Source organism: Pipistrellus hanaki, assembly GCF_964339955.1.
Source record: "Pipistrellus hanaki genome assembly, chromosome: 12".
Taxonomy (NCBI): Eukaryota; Metazoa; Chordata; class Mammalia; order Chiroptera; family Vespertilionidae; genus Pipistrellus; species Pipistrellus hanaki.
In genome coordinates this window covers 15,655,014-15,679,586 of record NC_140514.1, presented here as the reverse complement: position 1 = coordinate 15,679,586, position 24,573 = coordinate 15,655,014, and the positions used below count along the sequence as shown (strand labels likewise).

Below are 24,573 nucleotides of genomic sequence, written 5' to 3'. Positions count from 1 at the left end.
TGCTTGCTCTCTATGAGTCTGTTTCTATTTTGCTTGGTAGTTCAGTTTGTTCATTAAATTCTACATATGAGTGAAATCATATGGTTCTTGTCTTTCTTTGACTGGCTTATTTCACTTAGCATAATGTTCTCTAGGTTTATCCATGCTGTCAAAAGGGTAATTTTTTTTTTTTTTTTGAGAGTAGTATTCAATTATGTAAGTGTACCCGGCTTTGTCATCCACTCATCTATTTATGGATACTTGGGCTGTTTCCAAATATAGGCTGTTGTAAATAATGCTGTGATGAACATAGGGATACAACATAGTCTTTCGAATTTAAGTGTTTGGAGTTTCTTTGGATAAATTCCCTCAAATGGAATCGCTGGATCATAAAGCAGTTCCATTTCTAGTTTTTTATTTACTTTTTTAAATATATTTTTATTGACTTTAGAGAAGGGAGAGGAAAAAATCAATAAGAATAATTGATTGGCTACCTCCTGCACCACCACCACCCCCCCCCACCCCCCACAGGGGAATGGAGCTGGCAATCTGGGCACGTGCCCTCCCCAGGAATTGAACTGTGACCTCCTGTGGTTCATAGGTTGCCGCTCAATCACTGAGCCACACCTGGCAGGGATCATTTTTAATTTTTTAAGGTAACTCCACACTGTTTTCTACAGTGGCTGCACCAATCTGCAGTCCCACCAACAGTGCATAAGGATTCCCTTTTCTCTACATCCTCGCCAACACTTGTATGTTGACTTATTGATGACACCATTCCAACAGATGTGCGGTGATAGCTGATTGTGGTTTTACTTTGCACTTTTCTGATGATTACCGACGTTGAGCATCTTTTCATATGTCTATTGGCCACCAGTATGTCCTCTTTGGAGAACTGTCTAGTCAGGTCTTTTACCCATTTTTTTAAAATATATTTTATTGATTTTTTACAGAGAGGAAGGGAGAGAGATAGAGAACCAGAAATGTCAATGAGAGAGAAACATCAACCAGTCACCTCCTGCACACCCCCCACCAGGGATGTGCCCACAACCAACATACATGCACTTGAATGGAATTGAACCCGGACCTTTCAGTCCGCAGACCGATGCTCTACCGCTGAGCCAAACCGGTTTTGGCTCTTTTACCCATTTTTTTAATTGGGCTGTTTATTGTTGTTTTTGGTGTTTAGTTTTATAAGTTCTTTATAAATTTTGAATATTAATCCCTTCTCAGATGTATCATTGGTGAATATGTTCTTCCATTCAGTGGGTTATCTTTTCATTTTGTTGATGGTTTCCTTTGCTGTGCTAAACTCTTTAGTTTGACGTAGTCCCATTTGTAATTTTTTCTTTTCTTAATCCTTACTCAAGGACATTTTTTCATTTAATTTTTAGAGAGAGTGGAAAAGAGAGGGAAAGACAGAGAGAAATATCAATGTGAGAGAAACACATCAATTGGTTGCTTCCTGCATGAGCCCCTACCAGGGTTGGGGAGAAGCCTGCAACCAAAGTATGTGCCCCTAGACAAGAATCGAACCCGAGGCCTTTAGGTCTGCTGGCTGATGCTCTATCCACTGAACCAAACCAGCTAGGGCCCATGTGTTTTTTTCTTTTGTTTCCCTTACTTCGGGAAATATATCAGAAAAATATATTGCTATGAGAAATGTCCCAGAATTTACTATGTTTTCTTCTAGGATTTTTATGGTTTCAAGCCTAATATTTACATCTTTAATCCATTTTGAGTTTATTCTTGTGTGCAGTATAAGAAGAAAAAACTAAAAGACATCCAAATTAGAAAGGAAAAAATAAAACTGTCATTATTTGAAGATGACATGGTACATTACATAGGAAACCCGAAAGACTCCACCAAAAACTTCTAGATTTAATAAATGACTCAGAAAAATAGCAGGGTGCAAAATTAACATCCAGAAATTGATGAAATTTTTATACACTAATAATGAACTCTCAGAAATAAAACAAAACAAAAATCCCATTTACCAATACAACAACAAAAAGATATCTAGGAAAAAACTTAACCAAGGAGGTAAAAGACCTGTACTGGGAAAACTATAAGATTGAACATTTAAAAAGAAACAGAAGGCCGAGACCAATTTGGCTCAGTGGATGGAGTGTCTGCTTGGGGACTGAAGGGTCCCAAGTTCGATTCCGGTCAAGGGCATGTGCCTTGGTTGCGGGCACATCCCCAGTGGGGGGGGAGGGTGTGTGTGCAGGAGGCAGCTGATCGATGATTCTTTTTCATCGATGTTTCTAACTTTCTATCCCTCTCTCTAAAAAATCAATAAAATATATTTTTAAAAAAAGAAAGAAAAAAAAAGGTAACAGAAGATCCATCTGACAGCCTCCTTCAAACACTTAAGGGTCTTCATAAAACCCTGAAGTCTACTACTTTTCAAAATTTGGGTCTCTCATCACTGGCATTCCTTCCTGCAACCAATCTAAAGAACTTAATATAATGAACTTTTATAGTCCATCCACAAAATTCACCAATGTCTTCCAATATTTATTACCCCCATTTTAAGCCTTTGATAAAGAGCTTTAAGGGACTTCATTGATCTAATTTATTTCATCCTAAAGATATTTCCTCCTGCAATAGATTACCCTGCCTAATCTCTACTTTAATCCCAATTTCTTGTTCATTTTTTCTGTACTCGCTCCAATGGAATAGCCTTGTCAAAACGAGGCCTTAATTAGCTTTCCTATTTCTGACTGAACTACTATACACTCTATATTTATCCTTCAAAGCTCAATGCCTTGAATTTCAATAGGGTTAAAGAAAAGACTCAGACTTTCAAGATTAAAGAGTCATCTAGTTCCTTTATAGATGCCTGAATACATTCTTTCAGGTCAACTTTAAATGTAAAAAGATAATAAACTTGTCTCTTTCACTCACATAATACACTTACACATATACCTATACACACACACACACACACACACCTGTTATCATTATCCACATACAAACTAAAAATTCAACACAGATAGCTTTAAAAGCTAGAACTGATTTTTATGGCATGCTTACTTGACAGCACACAGAACAAAACCGAACTCAACACACCCTTATGTTGGAAAATAGTGTTTAAGGATCACTAAATTAATAAATAGACTTAATAGGTTTTAAATTCACTGGAAATCATAGTATTATTATAAACTCTTTCATTAAAACCTTTTTCTAGCTTTCCATTGATCTTACCACCTGCAATTCTTCTAAGTCCATTTGGTTAACAACTAATCTTTTTTAAAAAGAAATAACATAAATATAGATTTTAAATTCAAAAAGTAGCATCGGACTCACTCATACTTTAATGCACATGTGTCAAACACAAGGCCCGCGGGCCAAATCCAGCCCGCCAGGCCTTGCAATGTGGCCCGCACCGTGCTGTCATCACTGCACTCCACTGTCAGTTTATGACATTGTCAGTTTATGACTGTTCAGTAAACCATTCGGCCCGCGATTTAGGCTGGATTTTAGATTTTGGCCCCTTCTCTGATTGAGTTCGACACCCCTACTTTAATGAATTAGTTTCTGCAAACTGTTTTTGTCCATAAACATACCATGAAACAAATGATAGTGAAACCACTGGAGAAAGAGGAAAGGATATGAAGGGAAATTTTCAACAAGCATTTTTGGAAAAGCCCAACTGGGACCCCACAAGGAGAGGTCTGTATTAATAGACCAGTGAAACAAAACAAGAGAGCAATCTAGAAATAGCTTAGAGAGGGAAGTCATAAAAAGAAACCAACAAAGCTTCTTTGGAAAATTTGCTTGATTACATTCTCTGTGCTCTTAATACTTCACTGTAAATCTTCACTCATTCTTCCTATTATTGTCTTTTTTCCACTGTTATATTTTTTTAAAGCATAGTTTACCTACTATCAGTAAGATGTGAGCAAAATTGTTTGGAAAGAAATAGAGTCCAATGATTATATTTTATTTTAAAGTAAACATATGGAACAATAAGGTTCAATTTTTAGATAATCATAAGCTCTTGGTATAGAAGGACCTTGGAGAACACAGTAACTTTTCACCTGAAGTGAAATACAAAGCAGTTCATCAAGAGCCTTACCCAATGTCCTGATCCTACTAAAAAGTGAGGCAACAGAAGCAGCACTATGTTTCTGAGTCAGACATATGTGGATTCAAGTTTTCTCTCTAACTGGTTACGCCATTCCTCACTGCTTCAACATCTTTATCTATGAAATAAAGACTTCAGATGGTTTCTTTAGGTTAAATAGATAATATGCATAAAGTACCTGAATCCTATCTCAGTCCATGACCATTTTCATGATTGGTTCACTAAGGGCATCTTGTGTTACAATCTTATAAGAATAAAACATAAAAAGAAAAAATAGACTTTAAGATAAATATAATGCTCCTAAAAGGTCACCTTGTAACTACTGCATATAAAGAAATATTAACTGCCTATATGTCAACTGATCAAGATGCTAACATTTCTTAACTGGATGGGTTAAGTTCCTAAAAACCACACGTCTCTGAACTAAAGAGGTGTAGACGGTTGTATCTGAGGACACACTATTTGGGATAAAAGAAGTATTGGTGTGGAAAACAAAAATAAAAATAGAATATGTATCAATATAACGAATATACAGACCTAGTTCTGAAACAGAGCTGGAGAGAGAATAAAATTTAACAGATTTAAGTACATCAAAAATTAAGACTTAGTGATCTTATATTGTTGCCCTGTTTGGTATTTCTTGTTCATTTAGCAATATAGTTTATACATCTAACAGTAGTTATTTATTCTAATTATGTTCTGCATCTGAATAATAGCTGTCAGTCTTGACGTGATTAACCACTTACACCAAGATTCAGAACTTTTAAGGAATCAATTGTCCTTTAATTTTACCAATTTCTGGCATTTTCCAACTCACAGAAGTAACTTAAGAGTTACAGTAAAAGCTTATATAATTAAATGGCTTTGACTGAGGGAATTATCTTACCTCAAGCAGCAAATATAAAGACTAAACTAGGAGAAGCAAGGTGACACAAGCAAGTGGGATATGACCACAAAAAGCAGGCCAGCCCAGGAAGCCTCTTTGTCCTTTTTCCTGGGACTACCAGCCCCCTGAAATGCTAAGCAACCCAGTGTACAAGCAGGGGTCCTGTCACAAGCACCTGACTCAGGAAGCCTCTCTGTTCCCATAGGCTGGAGACTCCCTTTTCCCCACATCTAGAGGCATAAGGCAGCCAATTCCACCCCCCTCAAAAAGCAACAGCAAAGATTATTGGGAGCCTCTGTGTCACAGATAATGCAAGACCACAGTCTACCTCAAGAGTCCAGGACTCACATGGTAAATCTAAGCAGCGTGAATGCCTGCTTAAATAAAAGATTTATACTTAATAGGACCCAACATATCATAACATAATAGCTAAAATATCCAAGTTTCAATAAAAATAAAAATAAAATCACCCATCATACTAAGAACCAGGAATAATCACAACCTAATGGGAAAAGACAATCAACTAATGCCAATAGTGAAAAATATGTTGAGATTATAAGATAAGAATTTTAAAACAGCTGTTGTAAAAATGTTTCAATAAATACACATTATCTTAAAACAAATTATAAAAACAGTAAATATAAGCAAAGAAATAGAAGCTATAACAAATAGAATTACAGAACTGAAAAGTATAAGAAATGTAAAAACTTGCTAGATGAAAAAAAATACAAAACCCGAAAACACAAAACTCGCTAGATGGGCTCAATAGTAAAATGGAGATACCAAAATAGAATCAATGACCTTGAGGACAGATCAATAAAATTTACCAATGTGAACAACAGAGAGAAAGAAACACTGAAAAAAATTAACATAAACTCAGGGAGTTGTTGGATAATAATAGAAGATTCAAAGTTTATATCATCAGAGTCTGAGAAGGAAAGGAGAAAAAAGATTTACAGAATTAATGGCTGGCCAAAACTGGTTTGGCTCAGTGGATAGAGCATCAGCCTGCGGACTGAAGGGTCCCAGGTTCGATTCCGGTCAAGGGCATGTACCTTGGTTGCAGGCACATTCCCAGTGGGTGGTGTGCAGGAGGCAGCTGATCGATGTTTCTCTCCCATCGATGTTTCTAACTTTCTATCACTCTCCCTTCCTCTCTGTAAAAAAATAAATAAATAAATAAAATATATATTTTTTTAAAAAAAATAAATAAATAAAATATATATTTTTAAAAAAAAATTAAAAAAAATAAATAAAAGAGCTGAAACCGGTTTGACTCAGCGGTAGAGTGTTGGTCTGCGGACTGAAGGGTCCCAGGTTCGATTCCGGTCAAGGGCATGTATGTTGGTTGCAGGCACATCCCCGGTGGGGGTGTGCAAGAGGCAGCTGGTCGATGTTTCTCTCTCATCGACTTTTCTAGCTCTCTATCTCTCTCCCTTCCTCTCTGTAAAAAATCAATAAAGTATATATATATATATTTAATTAAAAATTAATTAATTAATTAATTAATGGCTGAAAACTTCTTTTATTTAGTGAAAAAGAAACTTGCATATTCAAGAAACTCAGGGAATCTAAATAGGATAAACTCAAAAAAGTCCATACACCAAGACACATCATAATTAAATTTCTAAACACTAAATTAACATTTTTTAAATCTTAAAAGTAGAAAGGAAAAAAAAAAATTGTCTAGAGGAAAACACTAATTCAAGTGACAGCAACTTTCTCATCTGAAACCACAAAGACCATAAGGAAGTAACATTTTATAAGTGCTGAACAAAAGCAAATGTTATCTTACACATTTCCAATATCATAAGTATTTTCATTAATCTGCAGAATACTAGGCATTCCAATGCTAGTAAGTCAAATGATGATTTTAATAAAATTAAATGTAAATTGAGTTTCTAAAATTATGACAAATAATAATTGTAAACGGCAAGAACAAAAAAGTACATATAATAAAACATTTACATAGTAATATCACTCTAAGTTTCTAGACTAATTATATCGATTTATAAAGTAAAAATCATGCATCCAAAGGTAAGTTCAATTAAACTTATAAAAGAGTGCTTTATAGTTGTATAATAATTCTTTAGAATAAAATAATACTTCTTACCTTCTGGAGTTGGAATGCACCCCAAGAAAATGAAAGGAGGGAAAAAAAGAGCTTTTAATTTCTCTTTATAAAGCAACAATAAAGCCAAAATATAAATTCTCCCTTCCCTCCCAACATTGTCCACAATTTTTAAAGTTAGCACCCTCCCCCAGCTTTGCTACATAAAACATTAATTTCTTCTTCAGAATTTACCTTAGTCCAAAATATCACTGTATCTAACAATACACAATTAAATTCAGCTATACAGCCTACACTATTTCAGATAACAGTTGCAGTACTCTATTTGTGTGGCAGAAAAAAAATATTACAATAATTTACACTTAAATGTGGGTACAATGAATATTCTCTATTCTTTAATATTCTTCCCATGCATCTCAATTTCCAAGGAGCCATCATAAAGCCAACAGCTAAGGTTCAGTAGCTTCCCTTTAATCCATAATGGAACTCACTGTGAAGCACAATAACAATGAATAGGAATCTTTTCTGCCAATATCCAAGCATTTTGATTTTTTTTTTTTTATGTTGCTTATTAGTCCTTTCGACATCCTTACAAGGTTTGTGGGCTTGAAAGCAGATTGCAACTAGCAGATAAAGAAAATGCAGACCAAATTCAAAGGTATCTAAGCCAACCTTACATAAATATAGTACCAACTTAATAGTCCTTCATTCTTAAACTGAGCTTTCTAATGAAATCACCTTAAGGCAATTTAGCTTGGCCAATAGCCAAGTGATCTGCTCTGTTGGAATAATAATTTTTGCTGTAAAGTAGTAGAGAATGTTGACTTTATTTTCCTTGCTGTATAATTTTATATTAGAAGAGGTGGGGAGAAGGTTAGGTGATGGGGTTAGTTACTGGTGTAAGTTGGGCTAACACATACTTAAATACCATATGAGAGAGATTATTTTGTTCATAAGCAAATGTATTAATAGTAATACAATGTGCAATGGGAACTCCTCCAAAAAAGTCAATTTCAACCTGGCAAATGTTTATTGAGTACGATCTTTGCTAGATCATTCCCAGAGTTCTTTACAATTCCAACTTGTTTGGGATACAAGACTGAAACAGAAGAATTCCCTGTTAGGTAACAATTTTGAGCTCCGCATGACAACAATATAAAGATCTATTTAAAAGCTGTTAAGGTGTCCAGCCACATGGCTCAATGGTTGAGCAAAGACCTATGAAACAGGAGGTCACAGTTCAATTCCTGGTCACGGCACATGCCCAGGTTGTGGGCTCAATCCCCGGTGTGTGGCGTGCAGGAGGCAGCCGGTCAGTGATTATCTCTCATCATTGATGTTTCTCTTTCTCTCCCTCTCCCTTCCTCCCTGAAATCAATAAAAATATATTTAAAAAAATAAAAGCTGTTAGGGTAAGTTTTTTAATGTACTGTACTGCCTATTTCAGAAGTTAAGTTATTAGTATAATGGCTGTAGTTTAAATTTCAAATTCTTTCAGAAAGTAATTTATAATTAGGAAGCAACTAATCTATTGTTATATATCAGCACATGACATAGAACTTATCTGAAAAATAATAGAGCACATATGCTAATCACAATGGTAGAGAGAACTATGGATTTAGAGGCAGTATGATATACTGAAAAGAGCAAAGTCAGAAGCAGTAGCCTCTGTTTCTAGTTTCACTGAAGCCAGCTGTACAACCCTGGCCAAGACTGGCCAAGTCTCAATCTTCATGGGCCTTAATTCTTCAATCATAAAATGAGAGGTACCTAATTATCTTTTCCAGCTATAACATTCCATGACTAAATTATGTGACTGGTTTGGAAAAGGGGTTGGGGAAGGAGGAAAGGATGATGAATCAATAGAGATTACCACTTGGGGGATGTTGTTAATCAGGGGCATCACACTGTGCTGTAACTAACTGCCCTTCATTTACAAGGAGTGCATGACCAAGTCATCTGCTTGTTCCCAAATCTGTCAGTACTACTATATAAATAGCACTTATTTCTCCCTTTCCAGGTCTTTTTCCTTAAAGAGCCAATGCTTTTAAATAGTTATCAACTTCTTTCAGAGGTAACAAGTGATGATCACCTAATTTAAAAGCTAAGCAGTTAGGCCTGGCCAATGTTCTCAGTGGTTATAGAGTATAACCGTTCCATTCCCAGTCAAGGACATGTACCTTGTTGCAGGTTGGTCCCCAGTCCTTGTAGGGGCACATGCAGGAAGCAACCAATTCATGTTTTTTTCTCTCTCTCCCTCTCTTTCTCTACCCCATCTTTCCTCTCTCCCTCTCACTCTCTCTAAAGATCAATGAGAAAAAGTTTCCTTTGGGTGAGAATTAACAAAAAAATTAAAATAAAATAAAAGCTAGGCAGTTGGCTATACTCATTAACTACATAATTTACTGTTCCTCACCAATCTTATGGTGTAAAAGATTCAAATTCATGACTCACCAAAATTACTATTATGTGTCATGAACCCCGGGGACCACTGATGAATGGTCTAATTCAAAAAATACTCAATCTTCGGTTGATGAATTCATGAAGACTAAGAATCTTCCTAATTTCATTTTCCTCTTCTATTCATGAAAGATAAGAAAAACTAATAAGAGAATAGGATCTCGGGAAATGAATACTCTTCTTTCGCTTCTTTCCTCAAAACTCTATCTGTTAGCTGTTAATAATAAGTACCAAGACTATTCGCTGAGTGGCCAGATTATTAGGATCTCTGAATGCATAATAATCTGGCCACTCAGTGTATATCCTATATAACAAAAGGCTAATATGCAAATTGTCCCCTCGACTAGGAGTTTGACCAGGCAGGAAGGCCGGCCAACCACCCATGTCCCCTCTCCCTGGCCAGGCTGGCCAGACCCCACCCATGCACAGATTCATGCACTGAGCCTCTAATACATGTGTGCACACACACACACATACTGAGTGGCTAGATTATTATTCGTCCAGAGATCATAATAATCTGGCCACTCGGTGTATAGCTAATAGGATGAGCAAAGCAAGTTAAAAAGACTTCATTGGGAGAAGCATTAAAAGCAATGACTACTTCAGAAGGAAGCCTTACAGTCCTACACACTTAATGCTGTAAAAACAAATTTATAAACATTAATGGCAGCCACAGCTGATGGAGGGAAGAAACCTGCTTTACAACAGACTAAGCAGTAATGAGTTGTTGAGACCAGTAAATGGTGAGCAGGAACAGTCCCGAAGTATACATAAGCACTTTGATCTATGTACTATTCTGTGTATATGTGTTATCAATATTATGTATGCTTACTGTCTATATTTAGTTGCTCTTTTCTGATAACAATACAGAATATCCAAATTGCACACAAATAGTCTCTTGAGTTCTTAACTGTTAGATACATACTGGAATGTTGGAAGGACTGTTTGTAATTTATACTGGACAATGTGCACACTTTTTAGTTTGGAATTTTCCAAAAGCAAACCTTTATATTTAAAAAACTGTTTTCAGTACCTGACTTATAAACTTAGGCTGTAATGTAAGTCAAAGTATCTTATCACAAAAGAAAAACGATTTTTAAATTCTGTAACACTAGGAACTATTTAGTCACCAACATCTGAAACAAATTAAGCAAGATTCTTCAAAATGGGCAAGCAGACAAAAAACTACAAAGGGAAAAAGAGTTTAAATGCATGTATTGAGGACTGAGAAATAAAAATAAAACTGTAAAAAAAATAGCACATCTTCAATAAGCACAGTATCCATTTCATTCTATAACCCGTCTAAAAATTTTAAAGATTATAAAACTATCATTTGACATATCACAGCAATAAGAATAAGTTATAGCTACATTTGAACATGATCTTCCAACTTATATTTCATAGGTTTTCAATATCAGTTATATGCCAAGGACTATGGGGGGAGGAGTGGGTAAGGGCAGAGTGGGATGGGAAAAGCAAACAGTGTTACTGCCCTAATGGAGCTAGCTTAAACTATAGAGAAGCTACATGATGTTTTTAATATTACAAAAATATGTAATTTTAAACTTTAAGTGCCATGAAGAAACAACACAGAACACTATAATAAACTAAAAAAGGAAAATGTAATCTAGACCAGAAAGTCCAAGTTTTCTGAAAAAGACATTCAAACTGACACCTGGAAAATAAGTAAAAGAGTTAAGTGAGGGAAAGCACATTCCTTACTAAAGCATCAGCATGTATCAAGGCTGCAGCGGGCAGCAAATGCCCTACATATTTGGGAACTGACAAGCCAAAACTGGCATTTAAAGCTATGAGAATGGACGAAAGTACACATAAGTTGGAGAAAATGAGAAAGAGAGAAGAAAAACTTAATAGAGGGCCGAGGCCGGTTTGGCTCAGTGGTAGAGCGTCAGTCTGCGGACTGGGGGGGTCCCAGGTTCGATTCCGGTCAAGGGCATGTGCATTAGTTGCGGGCACATCCCTTGTAGGGGGTGTGCAGGAGGCAGCTGGTCAATGTTTCTCTCTCATGGACGTTTCTAGCTCTCTGTCTCTCTCCCTTCCTCTCTGTAAAAAATCAATAAAATATATTTTTTTTAAAAAGAAAAAGAAAAAAAAAAGAAAAACTTAATAGAGGAAGGTAAACAGGAATGTTTGTGGTCACTTCAGGCAACAAAACAGTTTCCAGAAAAAAGTAGTCATCAGCTGTGATAAGTAATGCTGACAAGAGAGGTGAGAACCAAAAGTCCCATGGAGTTGGAGAAAGAAATGGGTTGTCACATAACTGCACCAGCATAAGTTCTTCCTTCTGTTCTTTTTTTAAGTTACATTCTTTACTTATTTACTGTCCTTGCCTACTCCCTAGAAATGATGACAAGTTTAAAGTCACAGAGCCTTACTATGTTAGAGCTGGGTGAACCTGCAATTGGCATTTTGACCTAAAGGACTTAAAGTCTGATCTCTATTACCGTATTTTTCGGACCATAAGACGCACTTTTTTTCCCCCAGAAGTGGGGGGGAAAAGTCCCTGCGTCTTATGGTCCAAATATAGCCTACACATATACTGTAAAAAAAAAGTTTTTTTACTTGCCCGGCTCTGTGTGGTCTCTGTGTGCTTGCCCGGCTCTAAAATGGTTCTAAATGCTGCTGTTTACTTTACAGGGTTGATTACATGTGTTTATGACTGTGATGTTGGGTTTTAATGCACATAAAATATTTTAGGACACTATTTGTTTCAGAATCTTTTTTTCTTCATTTCCCTTCTCTAAAAACTGGTGCGTCTTATGGTCCGGTGCGTCTTATGGTCCGAAAAATACGGTATACATACCAGATTTCCTGACTGATTTCCCCAGTGTGTATCAAGTCTAATTTTATGAAAAGAATGATGCCCAAACCGGTTTGGCTCAATGGATAGAGCGTCAGCCTGAGGACTGAAGGGTCCCAGATTCAATTCCGATCAGGGGCATGTACATTGGTTGCGGGCACATCCCTGGTGGGGGGTGTGCAGGAGGCAGCTGGTCGTTGTTTCTCTCTCATCGATGTTTCTGGCTCTCTGTTCCTCTCTCTTCCTCTCTGTGAAAAATCAATAAAATATATATTTTTTTAAATAAATAAAGAAAAGAATGAAATCCCTAGCTCATTCCCATTCTATAAGAGCCAATAATGTTATAAACGGATATTAGAATACCTTAGCTTAATTCAGTCCTTAGTCACAATAATCTCTTATCCTCTTCTCCTACAGCCTTATACAAATTGATGTGTGATAAAGTGGGTATTGTGCTTTAATTTTAATCTAATAAATATGACTAATTCAAACAACAATAACAACTTGGAATATATCATTGATACATCTTAAAATAATTTACAAAAACTATGTTTAAGAGCTAACATATTTCAAATACATTTTAATTTACAAATGTTCACACAATTTTTCAGGGGCATACATTATATAAAGCAAGTTGTACTAATTTATACTTCATCTTTTATATTAATAAAGCAAACAATTTATTCCCAACCTACTGATATTTGGCCACAAATCAAAAGTTTTTAACTGCATTAGCAAAGAAAAGCAATAAAAAAGAACTCAAATTGAATTTCATGGTAAAGAAAAAAGAATGAGAATGAAAATCTACAATATTTTGTTGTTTATTTACAAGTGTATCAGCATAACTCACTATTTCTCAATAGAAATATTACTGGCATTTGAGGTGAACAATTTTTCAAAGGAAGACATTTAGCACCCTGTTACTTTCTAGTCATTGTGGTAATCAAAAAACAGCCCCCCACCCCCCACCCGGCCGCAAAAAAAAATAGCTCCCCAAAATTCTGAACACTTTCCCTAAACAATACGGTCTTCCATTGAGAACAACTAGTAGCAGTTCTAAAGCACAAGCTTTTCTCAATGAAAATATCTCTAATGTAAACTCCCAGATTTCCGCCTTAACCTACAAAGTAAGTTGAACACACAGCACTGATGTTTAATTCATGGCCTATTTATTTCTATTTTTGTTAATATATTTTTATTGATTTCAGAGGGGAAGGCAGAGGGAGAGACAGAAACATCAATGATGAGAGAATTGATCCACTGCTGCCTCCCGTATGCCCCCTACTGGGGATTGAGCCCGCAACGCAGGAATGTGCCCTTGATTGGAATCGAGCCCAGGACCCTTCAGTCCAAAGGCCAGGGCTCTATCCACTGAACCAAACCATTTAGGGTGATCGATGGCCTATTTAAAACTGCTGCAGTAGGCTGAGCAGGAGTCTCACCACGATGGTGTTACCTGATAATGAGAGTGTCTCTCCTTATGTTGGGGTCATCGGAACTGCAGCGAAGTAAAGACACACCCATGGAGCCTACAAAGGGTTTCCACACACATGATGCAATTTATTTTGTGTGGCATCTGAAGAGGGTGGGCAGAGCCTAGGAAGGACATGATGTCTCCAAGGCCAGGGGCTGGAGGAAAAGTGCATACCAAGAATTCCACGTTGTGAGTTAAAAATCTATATATCTAAAAGTCTAACATGCAGTGGACCAATTGGTCACTATGACGTGCACTGACCACCAGGGCAGATGCTCCCAACCAGTAGGTTAGCTTGCTGTTGGGGTCTGGCCAATCGGGACAGGGCGAGATGGGGCCAGACATGCCCTGGAACCCTCACAAGGCCCCTCCCTGGTCACTGGCCCTGATTGGCCCCAATCACCAGCCAGGCAGAGGGACTCCACCCATGCACAAATTTTGTGCACCAGGCCTCTAGTTGTAATATAATAAGGCTCTTATAAATTAAAATATGTTTACCTTCAATCCTGTATTAATTTATCCCAGGCTGCTATATTTGAAAGTAAGACTAATATATGAAATATATACTCCTTGTATTTATCTATTTCATTGTGTGCTTTGTAGCCAAAGTTATTCCTTCCTAGACTGTCTACCTCTAGTACTCTCCTTGCACTAGAGTACTTTTTATAAGCTAATGACTGAACTTATTAAATCAAAAGCCTGAATTGATAGATGAAGGCTTGAAGATGGCTCTAGGCCGCATAAGAATTAAAGTGCATGGGTGTAGAGACAGTTACCTTCTAAGAATTTATTAAAACTTACTTTTGGCTTTATAACTGTGCAATAATTGAAAATACCAAAGATCTGACAACTGAATAAATAAGAAATTAACAATGTAGTTATCACTAAATAATCTTCAGGATTGAAATACACTGTTATATATTATAAAATACTCTAATCATGGACTATAATTGTTACTAATGATATTTAAATAACTCACCTGATTTCCTTTAGTCCTTCTCTCTGGATAACTTGAAGAATTTCTTTATGACTCATGGGTGTATTGGGGTATTTTTCTAAGACCTGAGAAACAAGTATATAATAATAAATTATTATTCTTATTGTAAGTTCTTATTCTTATTATATATTTAAGTATATTCCTTATTCTTATTAAAATTATGTATTAATTTCATCCAGCACATACATATCCAGAGATTTTTCATCCCTTTTATTTTGAGATAAGAAAAATGGAATATTAATGAAATATAAATAGGATCTTCTCTCCTTTAGTCACAAACAAGTCAAACCTAAGCAGAAATAGATAAAAGGGGTATAATTAATAACTCAATTGTTAATTATTAATTCATAATATGAAATGTTTACTTTCTGTCCCTACCCCTACATCACAGGCCTACCTGTGTACCTACTATAAGCACCTTAAAGATTTTCCATCTTCACATTCCAAAGCCTAATACAGCATGGATTCTCAAAAATGCATAACCAAAACAAATTAATACAGTTATAATGAAATTAAAATGGTACCTGTGTTCTGATTCTAATGAAAACAGAATAAGCCCAGTTTATTCTATCTCTCCCAATGAATATATACAACTAGAAACCTAAACAGAATACATGGAGCAGCTATCTGAGGACTCTGAAAATGGTAGCAGTTGGCTTGAGGGAGGAAACAACTAGAAGTACCTTGGGACTACTTAGCCTGGACTCAATGGCAGTCCAAACTCAAAACTGCACTCTAAGTGCAGACAGAAATGATTTCAAGAGAAGACTTTTCCTTTTTGGTCTGAAGAGCGAAGGAGGACCCTCTGGGATTTTGTTTTGTTTTCCCTTTCTCTTGGCCCCTGACTCCAGGCAATCTGAAGGCAGCAGTTGTGGAGTGATGACAGCAGCAATGGATAGACAAGGACCTAAATCTCTAAGAAAGGTCCCACGAGTGTGAAGAGAATCCTCATGGCTTATATTCCTTCTCTACCATCTTGCTGATTGGCATAGAAGGCAGATGTGATTGTGGAAGTGTGTAACAAAACAAGAATGACAACTCCAGTTATCCAGTGACAGGACAAGGGAGAAGGGTCTCTAGAAGTCAGAAAATGCAAAAGAAAGAAAAAGGGACTCAAGAAAGAGATACCATCAAGTTCTATAAAAACCCCTGAGGTCACCCCAAACTATGCTTATGTGACTCCAAACCTCAACATACTACCTCAACATATTATGGTACTTACCTGGTTCTCAAAATAGCCACTAGGAGGCGCATATGCAGAATAGACCCAAACAGTATGTACCTGTCCAGGTTTTCAAACACCATTTATTGAAGAGACTATTTCTACTCTACTGTATGCTTTTGCCTTTGTCAATAGTTCTATTTTCATACTAAATTTCTCAAAACTTATACTATCACATTTACCGCAAACATTTTTCCAGTTTATTTTTCATCTTTTCATTTCTGTTGTTTTTCCACCAAGATTTCTATTAATTTCATGTATTATAACTGATTGGGTCTTTTTTCTTTAAAGAATAATTTATCTTCCAGCTGGCATGGCGCAGTGGTTAAGCATCGATGCATGAACCAGGAGGTCACTGTTCAATTCCTGGTCAGAGCACTTGCCTGGGTTGCAGGTTCAATCACCAGTGTGGGGCACGCAGGAGGCAGCTGATCAATGATTCTCTCTCATCACTAATGTTTCTATCTCACTCTCACTTTCCATTCTTCTATGAAATCAATAAAAACATATTACTTAATTTAAAAAATAATATATTGATTTTTAGAAAGAGAGAGAAATATCTAACGTGAGATATCATGTGCACAACATCATGTGGCTGTATCCTGCATACTCCCTACCAGCAACACAGGCATGTGCCCGTGACTAGGAATCAAACAGGCAACCCCTGGTGCACAGGACAACATCCAACCATCTGAGCCACACCAGCGAGGGCTCTTTTTGTTCTAACATGTCTACATTTAAATGAACCTTCCTCCCCTTCAATAGCTTAGTATTTTTCATGTTTTCATTTGATTCTTTTAATTTACTTATTTTTAATAGGAAAATGTGCAAAGACATAGAATGAGAAAAATGTAGACATACACTACATAGAGAAACCAAAGAGGAAAAACTAGAGAGAAAAACAACATGGCTACATATATTTCTGAGCAAAAATATAGTATTCTATTACATTATTATTACAATATTATCAGTGCATTGCAATATTATTTTTTTATCACAAGTTTAATATAAATGAAAATACTAGTAGTTTTATGAAAACATTTAGCTTAACTTAACCACAGGAGGGCAGTGTATATCAAACAAAATATTCCACGGTATCTGTTTACGGAACCACATTAACACAATTTTTAGAAACTACTTTCATAATGTGAATAACTGCTCAGCCCAGCCGGCATGGCTCAGTGATTGAGCCTGGACCTATAAACCAAGAGGTCACAGTTCGATTCAGGTCAGGGCACATGCCCAGGTTGCGTGCTCAGCCCCCAATGTGGGCTGTGCAGGAGTCAGCCAATCAGTGATTCTCTATCATCATTGATGTTTCTCTCCTTCTCTTCCTCTCTGAAATCAATAAAAATATATTGAAAAATAAAATGTACAGATAAAAACATGAATCTTTATAGATTTACTTCAGTGTTTTATGGCTTACTTGCTGTCCAAAAACCTTTAATTAGGTTAATCAATGCCACTGTAATGAATGAGGTCACCCATGAAATACGCAGAATGACTGACTAGAGCCCATGCTACAGAACCAACATACCAATGTTTAGAAGTCAGAGAAGAAAACTAGGAAATAAACTAAGGAGTGGCCAGAGAAACTGGAAGAAAACCAAAGAATATGGTGCCTCACAAAAGACAAAACATTCTAAGAAGGATGAAGGGGTCAACAATGTCAAAAACTGCCTAGAAGTTGAGATAACAACTTCAAAATCCACTGGACTAGCAATAAGAAGCCTTATAACTACAGTAGCTTTACAAGTTTAAATAACATTTCATCAGAAGGGAAGAAATCAAATTTGAGGGGATTTAGCACTGAAAGGGAAGTCCAAAGTTGGCAACAGGGAGTTAAAACAACTCCTAGAAAAGTAAAGGAAATCTGAATTCAAGGAATTTTGTTAAATGGATTTGAACAAGTTTCACTGGACAAAGATAAAAGGAGACCAAAGTACCCTTAGTTACCCCAACTTTCCCCATCCCAACATGAGGCGCAAATAGATGCAGACATAAATGAGACAAATCCCTTATTATCCGAACTTGTGCTAATTTGACACTCAGAAACACAATTAATGCAGAGGATGCAGTATCCCACACCTACCAAACTCACTATACACACACTCATTGTGTGAGTTCAGGAACTGAACAGATAATAACAAGGAATACATGGAATTTAGAAGAAATAATTTATAGAGCCAAATATTAGAAAAGGAAAGAAGGAAAAGGACCTTACCTGGCTGCTTAGCAGTATCTCTTGATCACTACCTCTGTCCTGAGATGCACTTCTCTGTTCAGCTTCTGTGACACCAGACTCTCCTTGTTTCCCTTCTACCTCTTCACCAACAACTTTTCATTCTCCACAATCTTTTAATGTTAATTTTCCTCAGGATTCTCTTGTCTTAATTTCTACAGCCCTTGGGCATTTCATCCTCCCATGGTTTCAAAAGCATTTATGCTCCTACTGCAGCACACTATACACCTCCAGTAGTACTTATCACACTGTATTTATTATAGTTGCATTTTAAATCATCTGTCCTGCCCACTGGTACATGAGCTCAGGAGGGTTGGGACCATTTGTCTTGTTCTTCTAGTATCCCTCGTGCCTATCTATGGGAGGACTAAAACCTGTGATGGTTGACTGAGGAATTAGGAACACAGGCTTTAATAATAGTAAAAATGCTTCTCTCTATATATATTTTTAAACAAGAAAGATGAAAGGTAAGTGCAATTGCAAATAAGTTTGCAGATTCAGGAGCAGAAACTTGAATATAAGAAGTGGCTGCAAACATTTAAATACAAATCTATACCGAGAGGCAGCTTAGGATAACCAGAGATTACATAGGCTGACTTCTTAAGTTCAGGGGTAGTTTTACCTCAATTCTGATCAAGTATCCTGAAATAGTTCATTCCTAGCTTAGATTGTTTTTATCTGATTATCCAGGAAGTCCAGATGTTATGTGCACTCTCTAGTTTAAGCAACAAAAAAAGTTCTCAAAACCTAATTTTCTCAAAATTCTGAAGAATTAATAATAACACCTAGTTTTTCTAGCATTTAAGTGTCAGATACTATCCTAAGTGTTTTACATATATTAGCTCATTTAATCTTTACAACAAACCTATGAGGTAGGTACTATTATGACATTTTTTCAGATACGAAAACTAGGGCACAGAAAATAATTCACTTGACCACGATCACATCAGTTAATACGTGATGGAGAACAAAATTCTTTGCTCATAATCCTTATGCTATATATACTCCCTCTCCATCAGTTACACATCCACACTTCCCCTAAAATTAACTCTCATTTTAATGGACATTTACTAAATACTCCTTCAGTGTCAACAATTGGGGATACAAAGATGAAAAAGAAACAAGTCCTGTTGTTCCTATCTAGGATGGAGAAAATATGGGGGAGAGATAGACAACTATAATATGAGAAGAAATACTAAAAAAGACATTGAAAACTACAGAAACAAAGGTAAAAAACCTTTAATTCTTTCTATGAAAATTATGCAATATTTCAAATAACAGAAATTACAAAATAATAAAATACATATTATGTACCAACTAACTTTGTCAAATCCACAAAGGAAATGGAAAAACTTTCTGAAAAGATAATAAGTTAGCAATTCTAATGGTAGAAACAGACAATAAATATGTAAGCAAAAAATATATATTTTTTAAATATTGGTTTAAGTGCAATAAACAGAATAAATCAGGGTGATAAGGTTCATAGTAAATGAGAAAAGAGATAATTCTGAGCAGTCAGGCCTCAATGACTACCAACACTGAAGCTGAGAACTGTATGACACGTAGCCAGGCATGGTAACAAGAGTGGGCTTAATATGGAACGCTAGCCGTGTAAGGAATAAACTGTAAGGGAGTGTGTCAATATCCTGTAACACACTGCCAACATCCTACCTTTGCTCATGCCATTCTCTGTAACTGACTTCACTTCTCCACTCCTTTCTATACCTGAAAGTCTATCTGTCACCTAATAAAATGGCAAAAGTTTTCAAAAGTATAGTCAATCCCTCAAGGGTTCAGTAAGACAGGCAACACACACTACCCAGCTGGGACAGTAAGGTGATACACCTTTCGGAAAACAATTTGGTAACATGTAACTTTAAGAGCTTTTCAAAGATTGACATCCTCTTACCCAATAACTTTTCTTCCAGCAATCTATAAAAGCAAAATAACAGAAATGCATACACGATCTAGGCACAAAGTTGTTCACTGCAGTTATTATTTGTAACAGTTATAAAAATAAGCAATCAAAATTCCCAATATTAAGATAATATATCAGCCAAAACCAGTTTGGCTCAGTGGATAGAGCGTCAGCCTGCGGACTGAAGGGTCCCAGGTTCGATTCCGGTCAAAGGGCATATACCTTGGTTGCAGGCACATCCCCAGTAGGGGGTGTGCAAGAGGCAGCTGATCGATGATTCTCTCTCATTGATGTTTCTAACTCTATCCCTCTCTTCCTTTCTGTGAAAAATCAATAAAATATATACATATATATATATATATATATATAGATAGATAGATAGATAGATAATATATCAATTTAACTCCCCTCCCAATGAGATCTCTAGTTCATTAGCAAAGCAGAAACCACAGGCCTCTTTATCTTTATGGTAATCCAATTAGACACTGCCTGAAAGACAGGAGGAACTCAATAAATTATTTCTAAATTGAAAACAGTGATACATTATGTTGTCATTAAAGGTATCTTTAATCAGCCTGCCTGGCATGGCTCAATGGTTAAGCATCGACCTATGAATCAGGGGGTCACAGTATGGTTCCCAGTCAGGGTACATGCCCAGGCTGTAGGCTGGATCCCCAGGGTGGGGTGTGCAGGATGCAGCAGATCGACAATTTTCTCTCATTGTTTCTATCTCTCTTTCTCCCTCTCTCTTCATCTCTGAAATTAATAAAAAATATTTTTCTAAATGAAAAACTTGGTACTACATGTATGCACATGCACGCCCATGAACAAAATCTAAAGAAAATTAGGGGGAAAATGGAAAACATATCACACAGAGTAAGTTGTTAAAAATCAATGAGAAAAACACCAACAATTCAAAATAAAGAACAAAGGATATAAAGAGAAACAAATACAGTCATCAGTAAACATCTAAAAAGATGTTCAATCACAGTCATATAATCACAAATATAGAATCAAAATCAAACCAGCTTTTTTTTTTTCACCCACTGAATTGACAAAGGTGAAAATGACTAAAAGTCTAGGATGTGGGAAGCAAACACTGTTATTCACAGCTGTAAAATGATACAACCCTTTTTAAAGCACAATTTGGCGTAGATGGATATATCTTTGATTTAGCAATTCTATATAATAAGAGCCTAATATGCAAATAGACCAAACGGCAAAATGACCAGCGGCACAACCGGTCACTATGATGCACACTGACCACCAGGTGGCAGATGCTCAGTGCAGGAGCTGCCCCAACCCACAGGCCCCAAGCCAGCCAAGGTGGGTGCCAGCGGGGCCTCCCTGATTGCCCCACCAGTTGCCCCACAGATCGGCCCTGATCGCCGATCAGGCCTAGGGACCCATGCATGAATTTCATACACCAAGCCTCTAGTTCCAATATAAAAATTATATGACTACTAGAGGCCCAGTGCACAAAATTTGTGCACTGAGGGGAGGGGGGTTAATCTCAGCCCAGCCTGTGCCCTCTCACAGTCCAGGAGCCCTTGGGGGATGTCTGACTGATGGCTTAGGCCCGCTCCCCCTAAACCATCTGTTGGACATCCTTAGTGCTGCCACAGAGGCAGGAGAGGCTGCATTGGGCTTCTGGCCCCAGTGGTCAGTGTGTATTATATAGCAATTGGTCATTTGGCCATTTGGTTGATTTTCATATTAGCCTTTTATTATCCTATATAATAAAAACGTAATATGCAAATTGTCCCCTTGACTGGGAATTTGACCAGGGGGCAGGGCCAGCCAGAGAAAGGGAGCAGGCATCTGGAGAATGGGGAGTACCCGGCCGGCAGCCGCTAGGGACCCTACCAGTGCACAAATTTTGTGCACTGGGCGGGCCTCTAGTATAGGATATTCTCACAAGGACACAAATATATATGTACAACAATATTTACTGAAGCCATGTTTGTAACTGAAAATGGCCTGAATTCCAACTAAGTGTCCACTGACCAATGATTAAACAAAATGTGGTATACATACACACACACAACATACATACACTTAAAAAGGAAATTCTGCCCTGGCCAGTTTTGCTCAGTGGTTGGAGTAACGGCCCAAGAACTGAAGGGTCCCAGGTTTGATTTCAGTCAAGGGCACATAAACTGGGTTACAGGTTCAATCTCCGGATGATACTGAGGTACATGTGAGAGGCAACCAATAAAGTGTCTCTCTCACATCGATGTTTCTCTCTCTTTGTCTCTCCCGCTCCCTTCCACTCTCTCTAAAAGAAATCAAAGGAAAATATACTCAGGTGAGGATTAACAAAATAAAAAAAAGGAAATTCTGACACATGCTATGACATGGTGGAACCCTGATGACATTATGCTAAGTAAAATAGATGAATCATGAAATGACACACATTATATGATTTCACTTACATGAGATATTTAGAGTAGTCCAAACTCATAGAAATGGAAAGTAGGAATGGTGGTTGCCTGGGACTATGAGGGGAGATGAGAAATGAAAAGTTAACGTCTACAGTATTTCAGTTCTATAAGATGGAAGAAGTTCTAGAGATTTAGTGTACAGTTCAGTAGTATTAAGTATAATAAAATGATTAAGATGATAGCCCAGCCGGAGTGGCTTAGTGATTGAGCGTTGACCTATGAACCAGGAGGTCATGGTTCAATTCCGGGCCAGTTTTGAGCTCCATCCCCAGTGTGGGGCAGCCAATCGATGATTCTCTCTCATCATTGATGTTTCTATCTCTCTTTCTCCCTCTTCCTTCCTCTCTGAAGTCAATTTGGAAAAAAAATTATTTTTTAATTGCAAACACCCAGCCCAGTATTTCCTAGCTATCCTGCTTTATTTTTCCCCATAGCACTTGCCACTAACATAATAGATAGGGTATTTCTCTCCTTTCCTTTCTTTCTCTAAAAAATCAACAAAAACATTTAAAGCGCGCGCGCGCACACACACACACACACACACACACAGACACCATGTTTTCACTATGAGAACTGAAACTAGAAGGCAGAGCATCACCTTGTTCGACCTTAGCAAGGACCTCAGCTGGAAATGTTGGCATCAGGTGACTCAAATTTTTTGCCACTCCCCACATGTTCATGAATGACCACAAAAAGTGTCATGCACATTGATTTGGGGTTAAGAGTCAATTTTAGCAAGTAAGTGAATTCACAAGTATTTGTATCAACTATAATCTCTTTCAGGAAATAAAATTGAGAGGAAGAATTCCCAGCTTTTTTTATGAGGCAGTATTATTCTGATACCAAAACCCAGACATAGCACAAGAAAACTACAGATTAATATCCCTCATGAACATAACTGTGAATGTTCTCAACAAAATATTAGCAAATACAGCACAATATATAAAAAGTATATTATACCACAACTAAGTAAGATTTCATTCCCCTCTCCCCAGGAACACAAGGCCAATTCAAAATTTGGAAACTAACGTCATCTACCATATTAGTAGTCTAAAAATTAAAAGCAAATGATTTAATCAATGATTCAGAGAATGACATATAAAATAGTTCTTAATACATAAAAAAGATTAGAAACAGAAAGAAATTGATTACAACTACCTAGAAAAGAAAACTGTATCAAAGACTAGAAGTCCCAAAATGCTAAGCTATACTGTGTCAGATGATGGTGATTTTTTTTCTCTACTTTTCCAAATTAATTTCATTTCTATAATTTAAATAATTCATGAAATTTTTGTGAAATAGGAAACCTATATTACATATTATTATAACTAAATTTATTTTAAATTCAACATCAGTAGAGCAAAAATTAGCACACCAATTCTAACCTAGAACCAACCAGGGCCCATCCTTTCAATTCAGAGTCCTGCTCTAACAATCAAAACCTGTCTACAACTAATAAATCCCACAAATGGCCCAATTAGATTGAAACATAGATATTATCACCTACATAAAAACTCCCTAAGACTCTTAGGATAAAAATACTTGTCAGCCTGCTTCTATGACTCTCCACATTTTGGCCCAAACCTACCTTTTGTGGTCTTATTTTTCACTACACTTCACAATACTCCAAGGTAAATTAGCTATGCATCAAACATACCTTGCATTTTTCAGTCTTCCCTCCGCCTAGAATGCCTATACCCATACTCACCTCTAAATGTTTTATCCATCATCCCAGATTACCCAGGTCAAACCTCTAAGACCAACCCTCACCAAGTCCCACTCCACCAAATTTCAGTATTATTACTATTTTGCTATTATACAGTCCCAACACAAATCTACTTTATAATTATGTTTTATTACAAAACTTTGGTGAAAACAACACAAATTCATCTCAGTTTCTGTGTGGAAGGATTCTGGACATAGGTTAACTGGGTTTTCTGTTTAGGGTCTCACTAGACTGAAATTA

General features: G+C 36.8%; 1 protein-coding gene across 3 annotated transcripts in view; it reads right to left on the bottom strand.

The window, feature by feature from the left end:
• Window positions 1-24,573, bottom strand: part of ASXL2 (ASXL transcriptional regulator 2) — an 80,055-nt gene that overhangs the window by 46,120 nt on the left and 9,362 nt on the right. For all 3 annotated transcript variants that reach the window (XM_084901406.1, XM_084901407.1, XM_084901408.1), the window contains one exon: window positions 14,764-14,846. In XM_084901406.1, coding sequence (XP_084757532.1) covers window positions 14,764-14,846 — 83 coding nt within the window. The remainder of the gene's footprint in view (window positions 1-14,763; window positions 14,847-24,573) is intronic.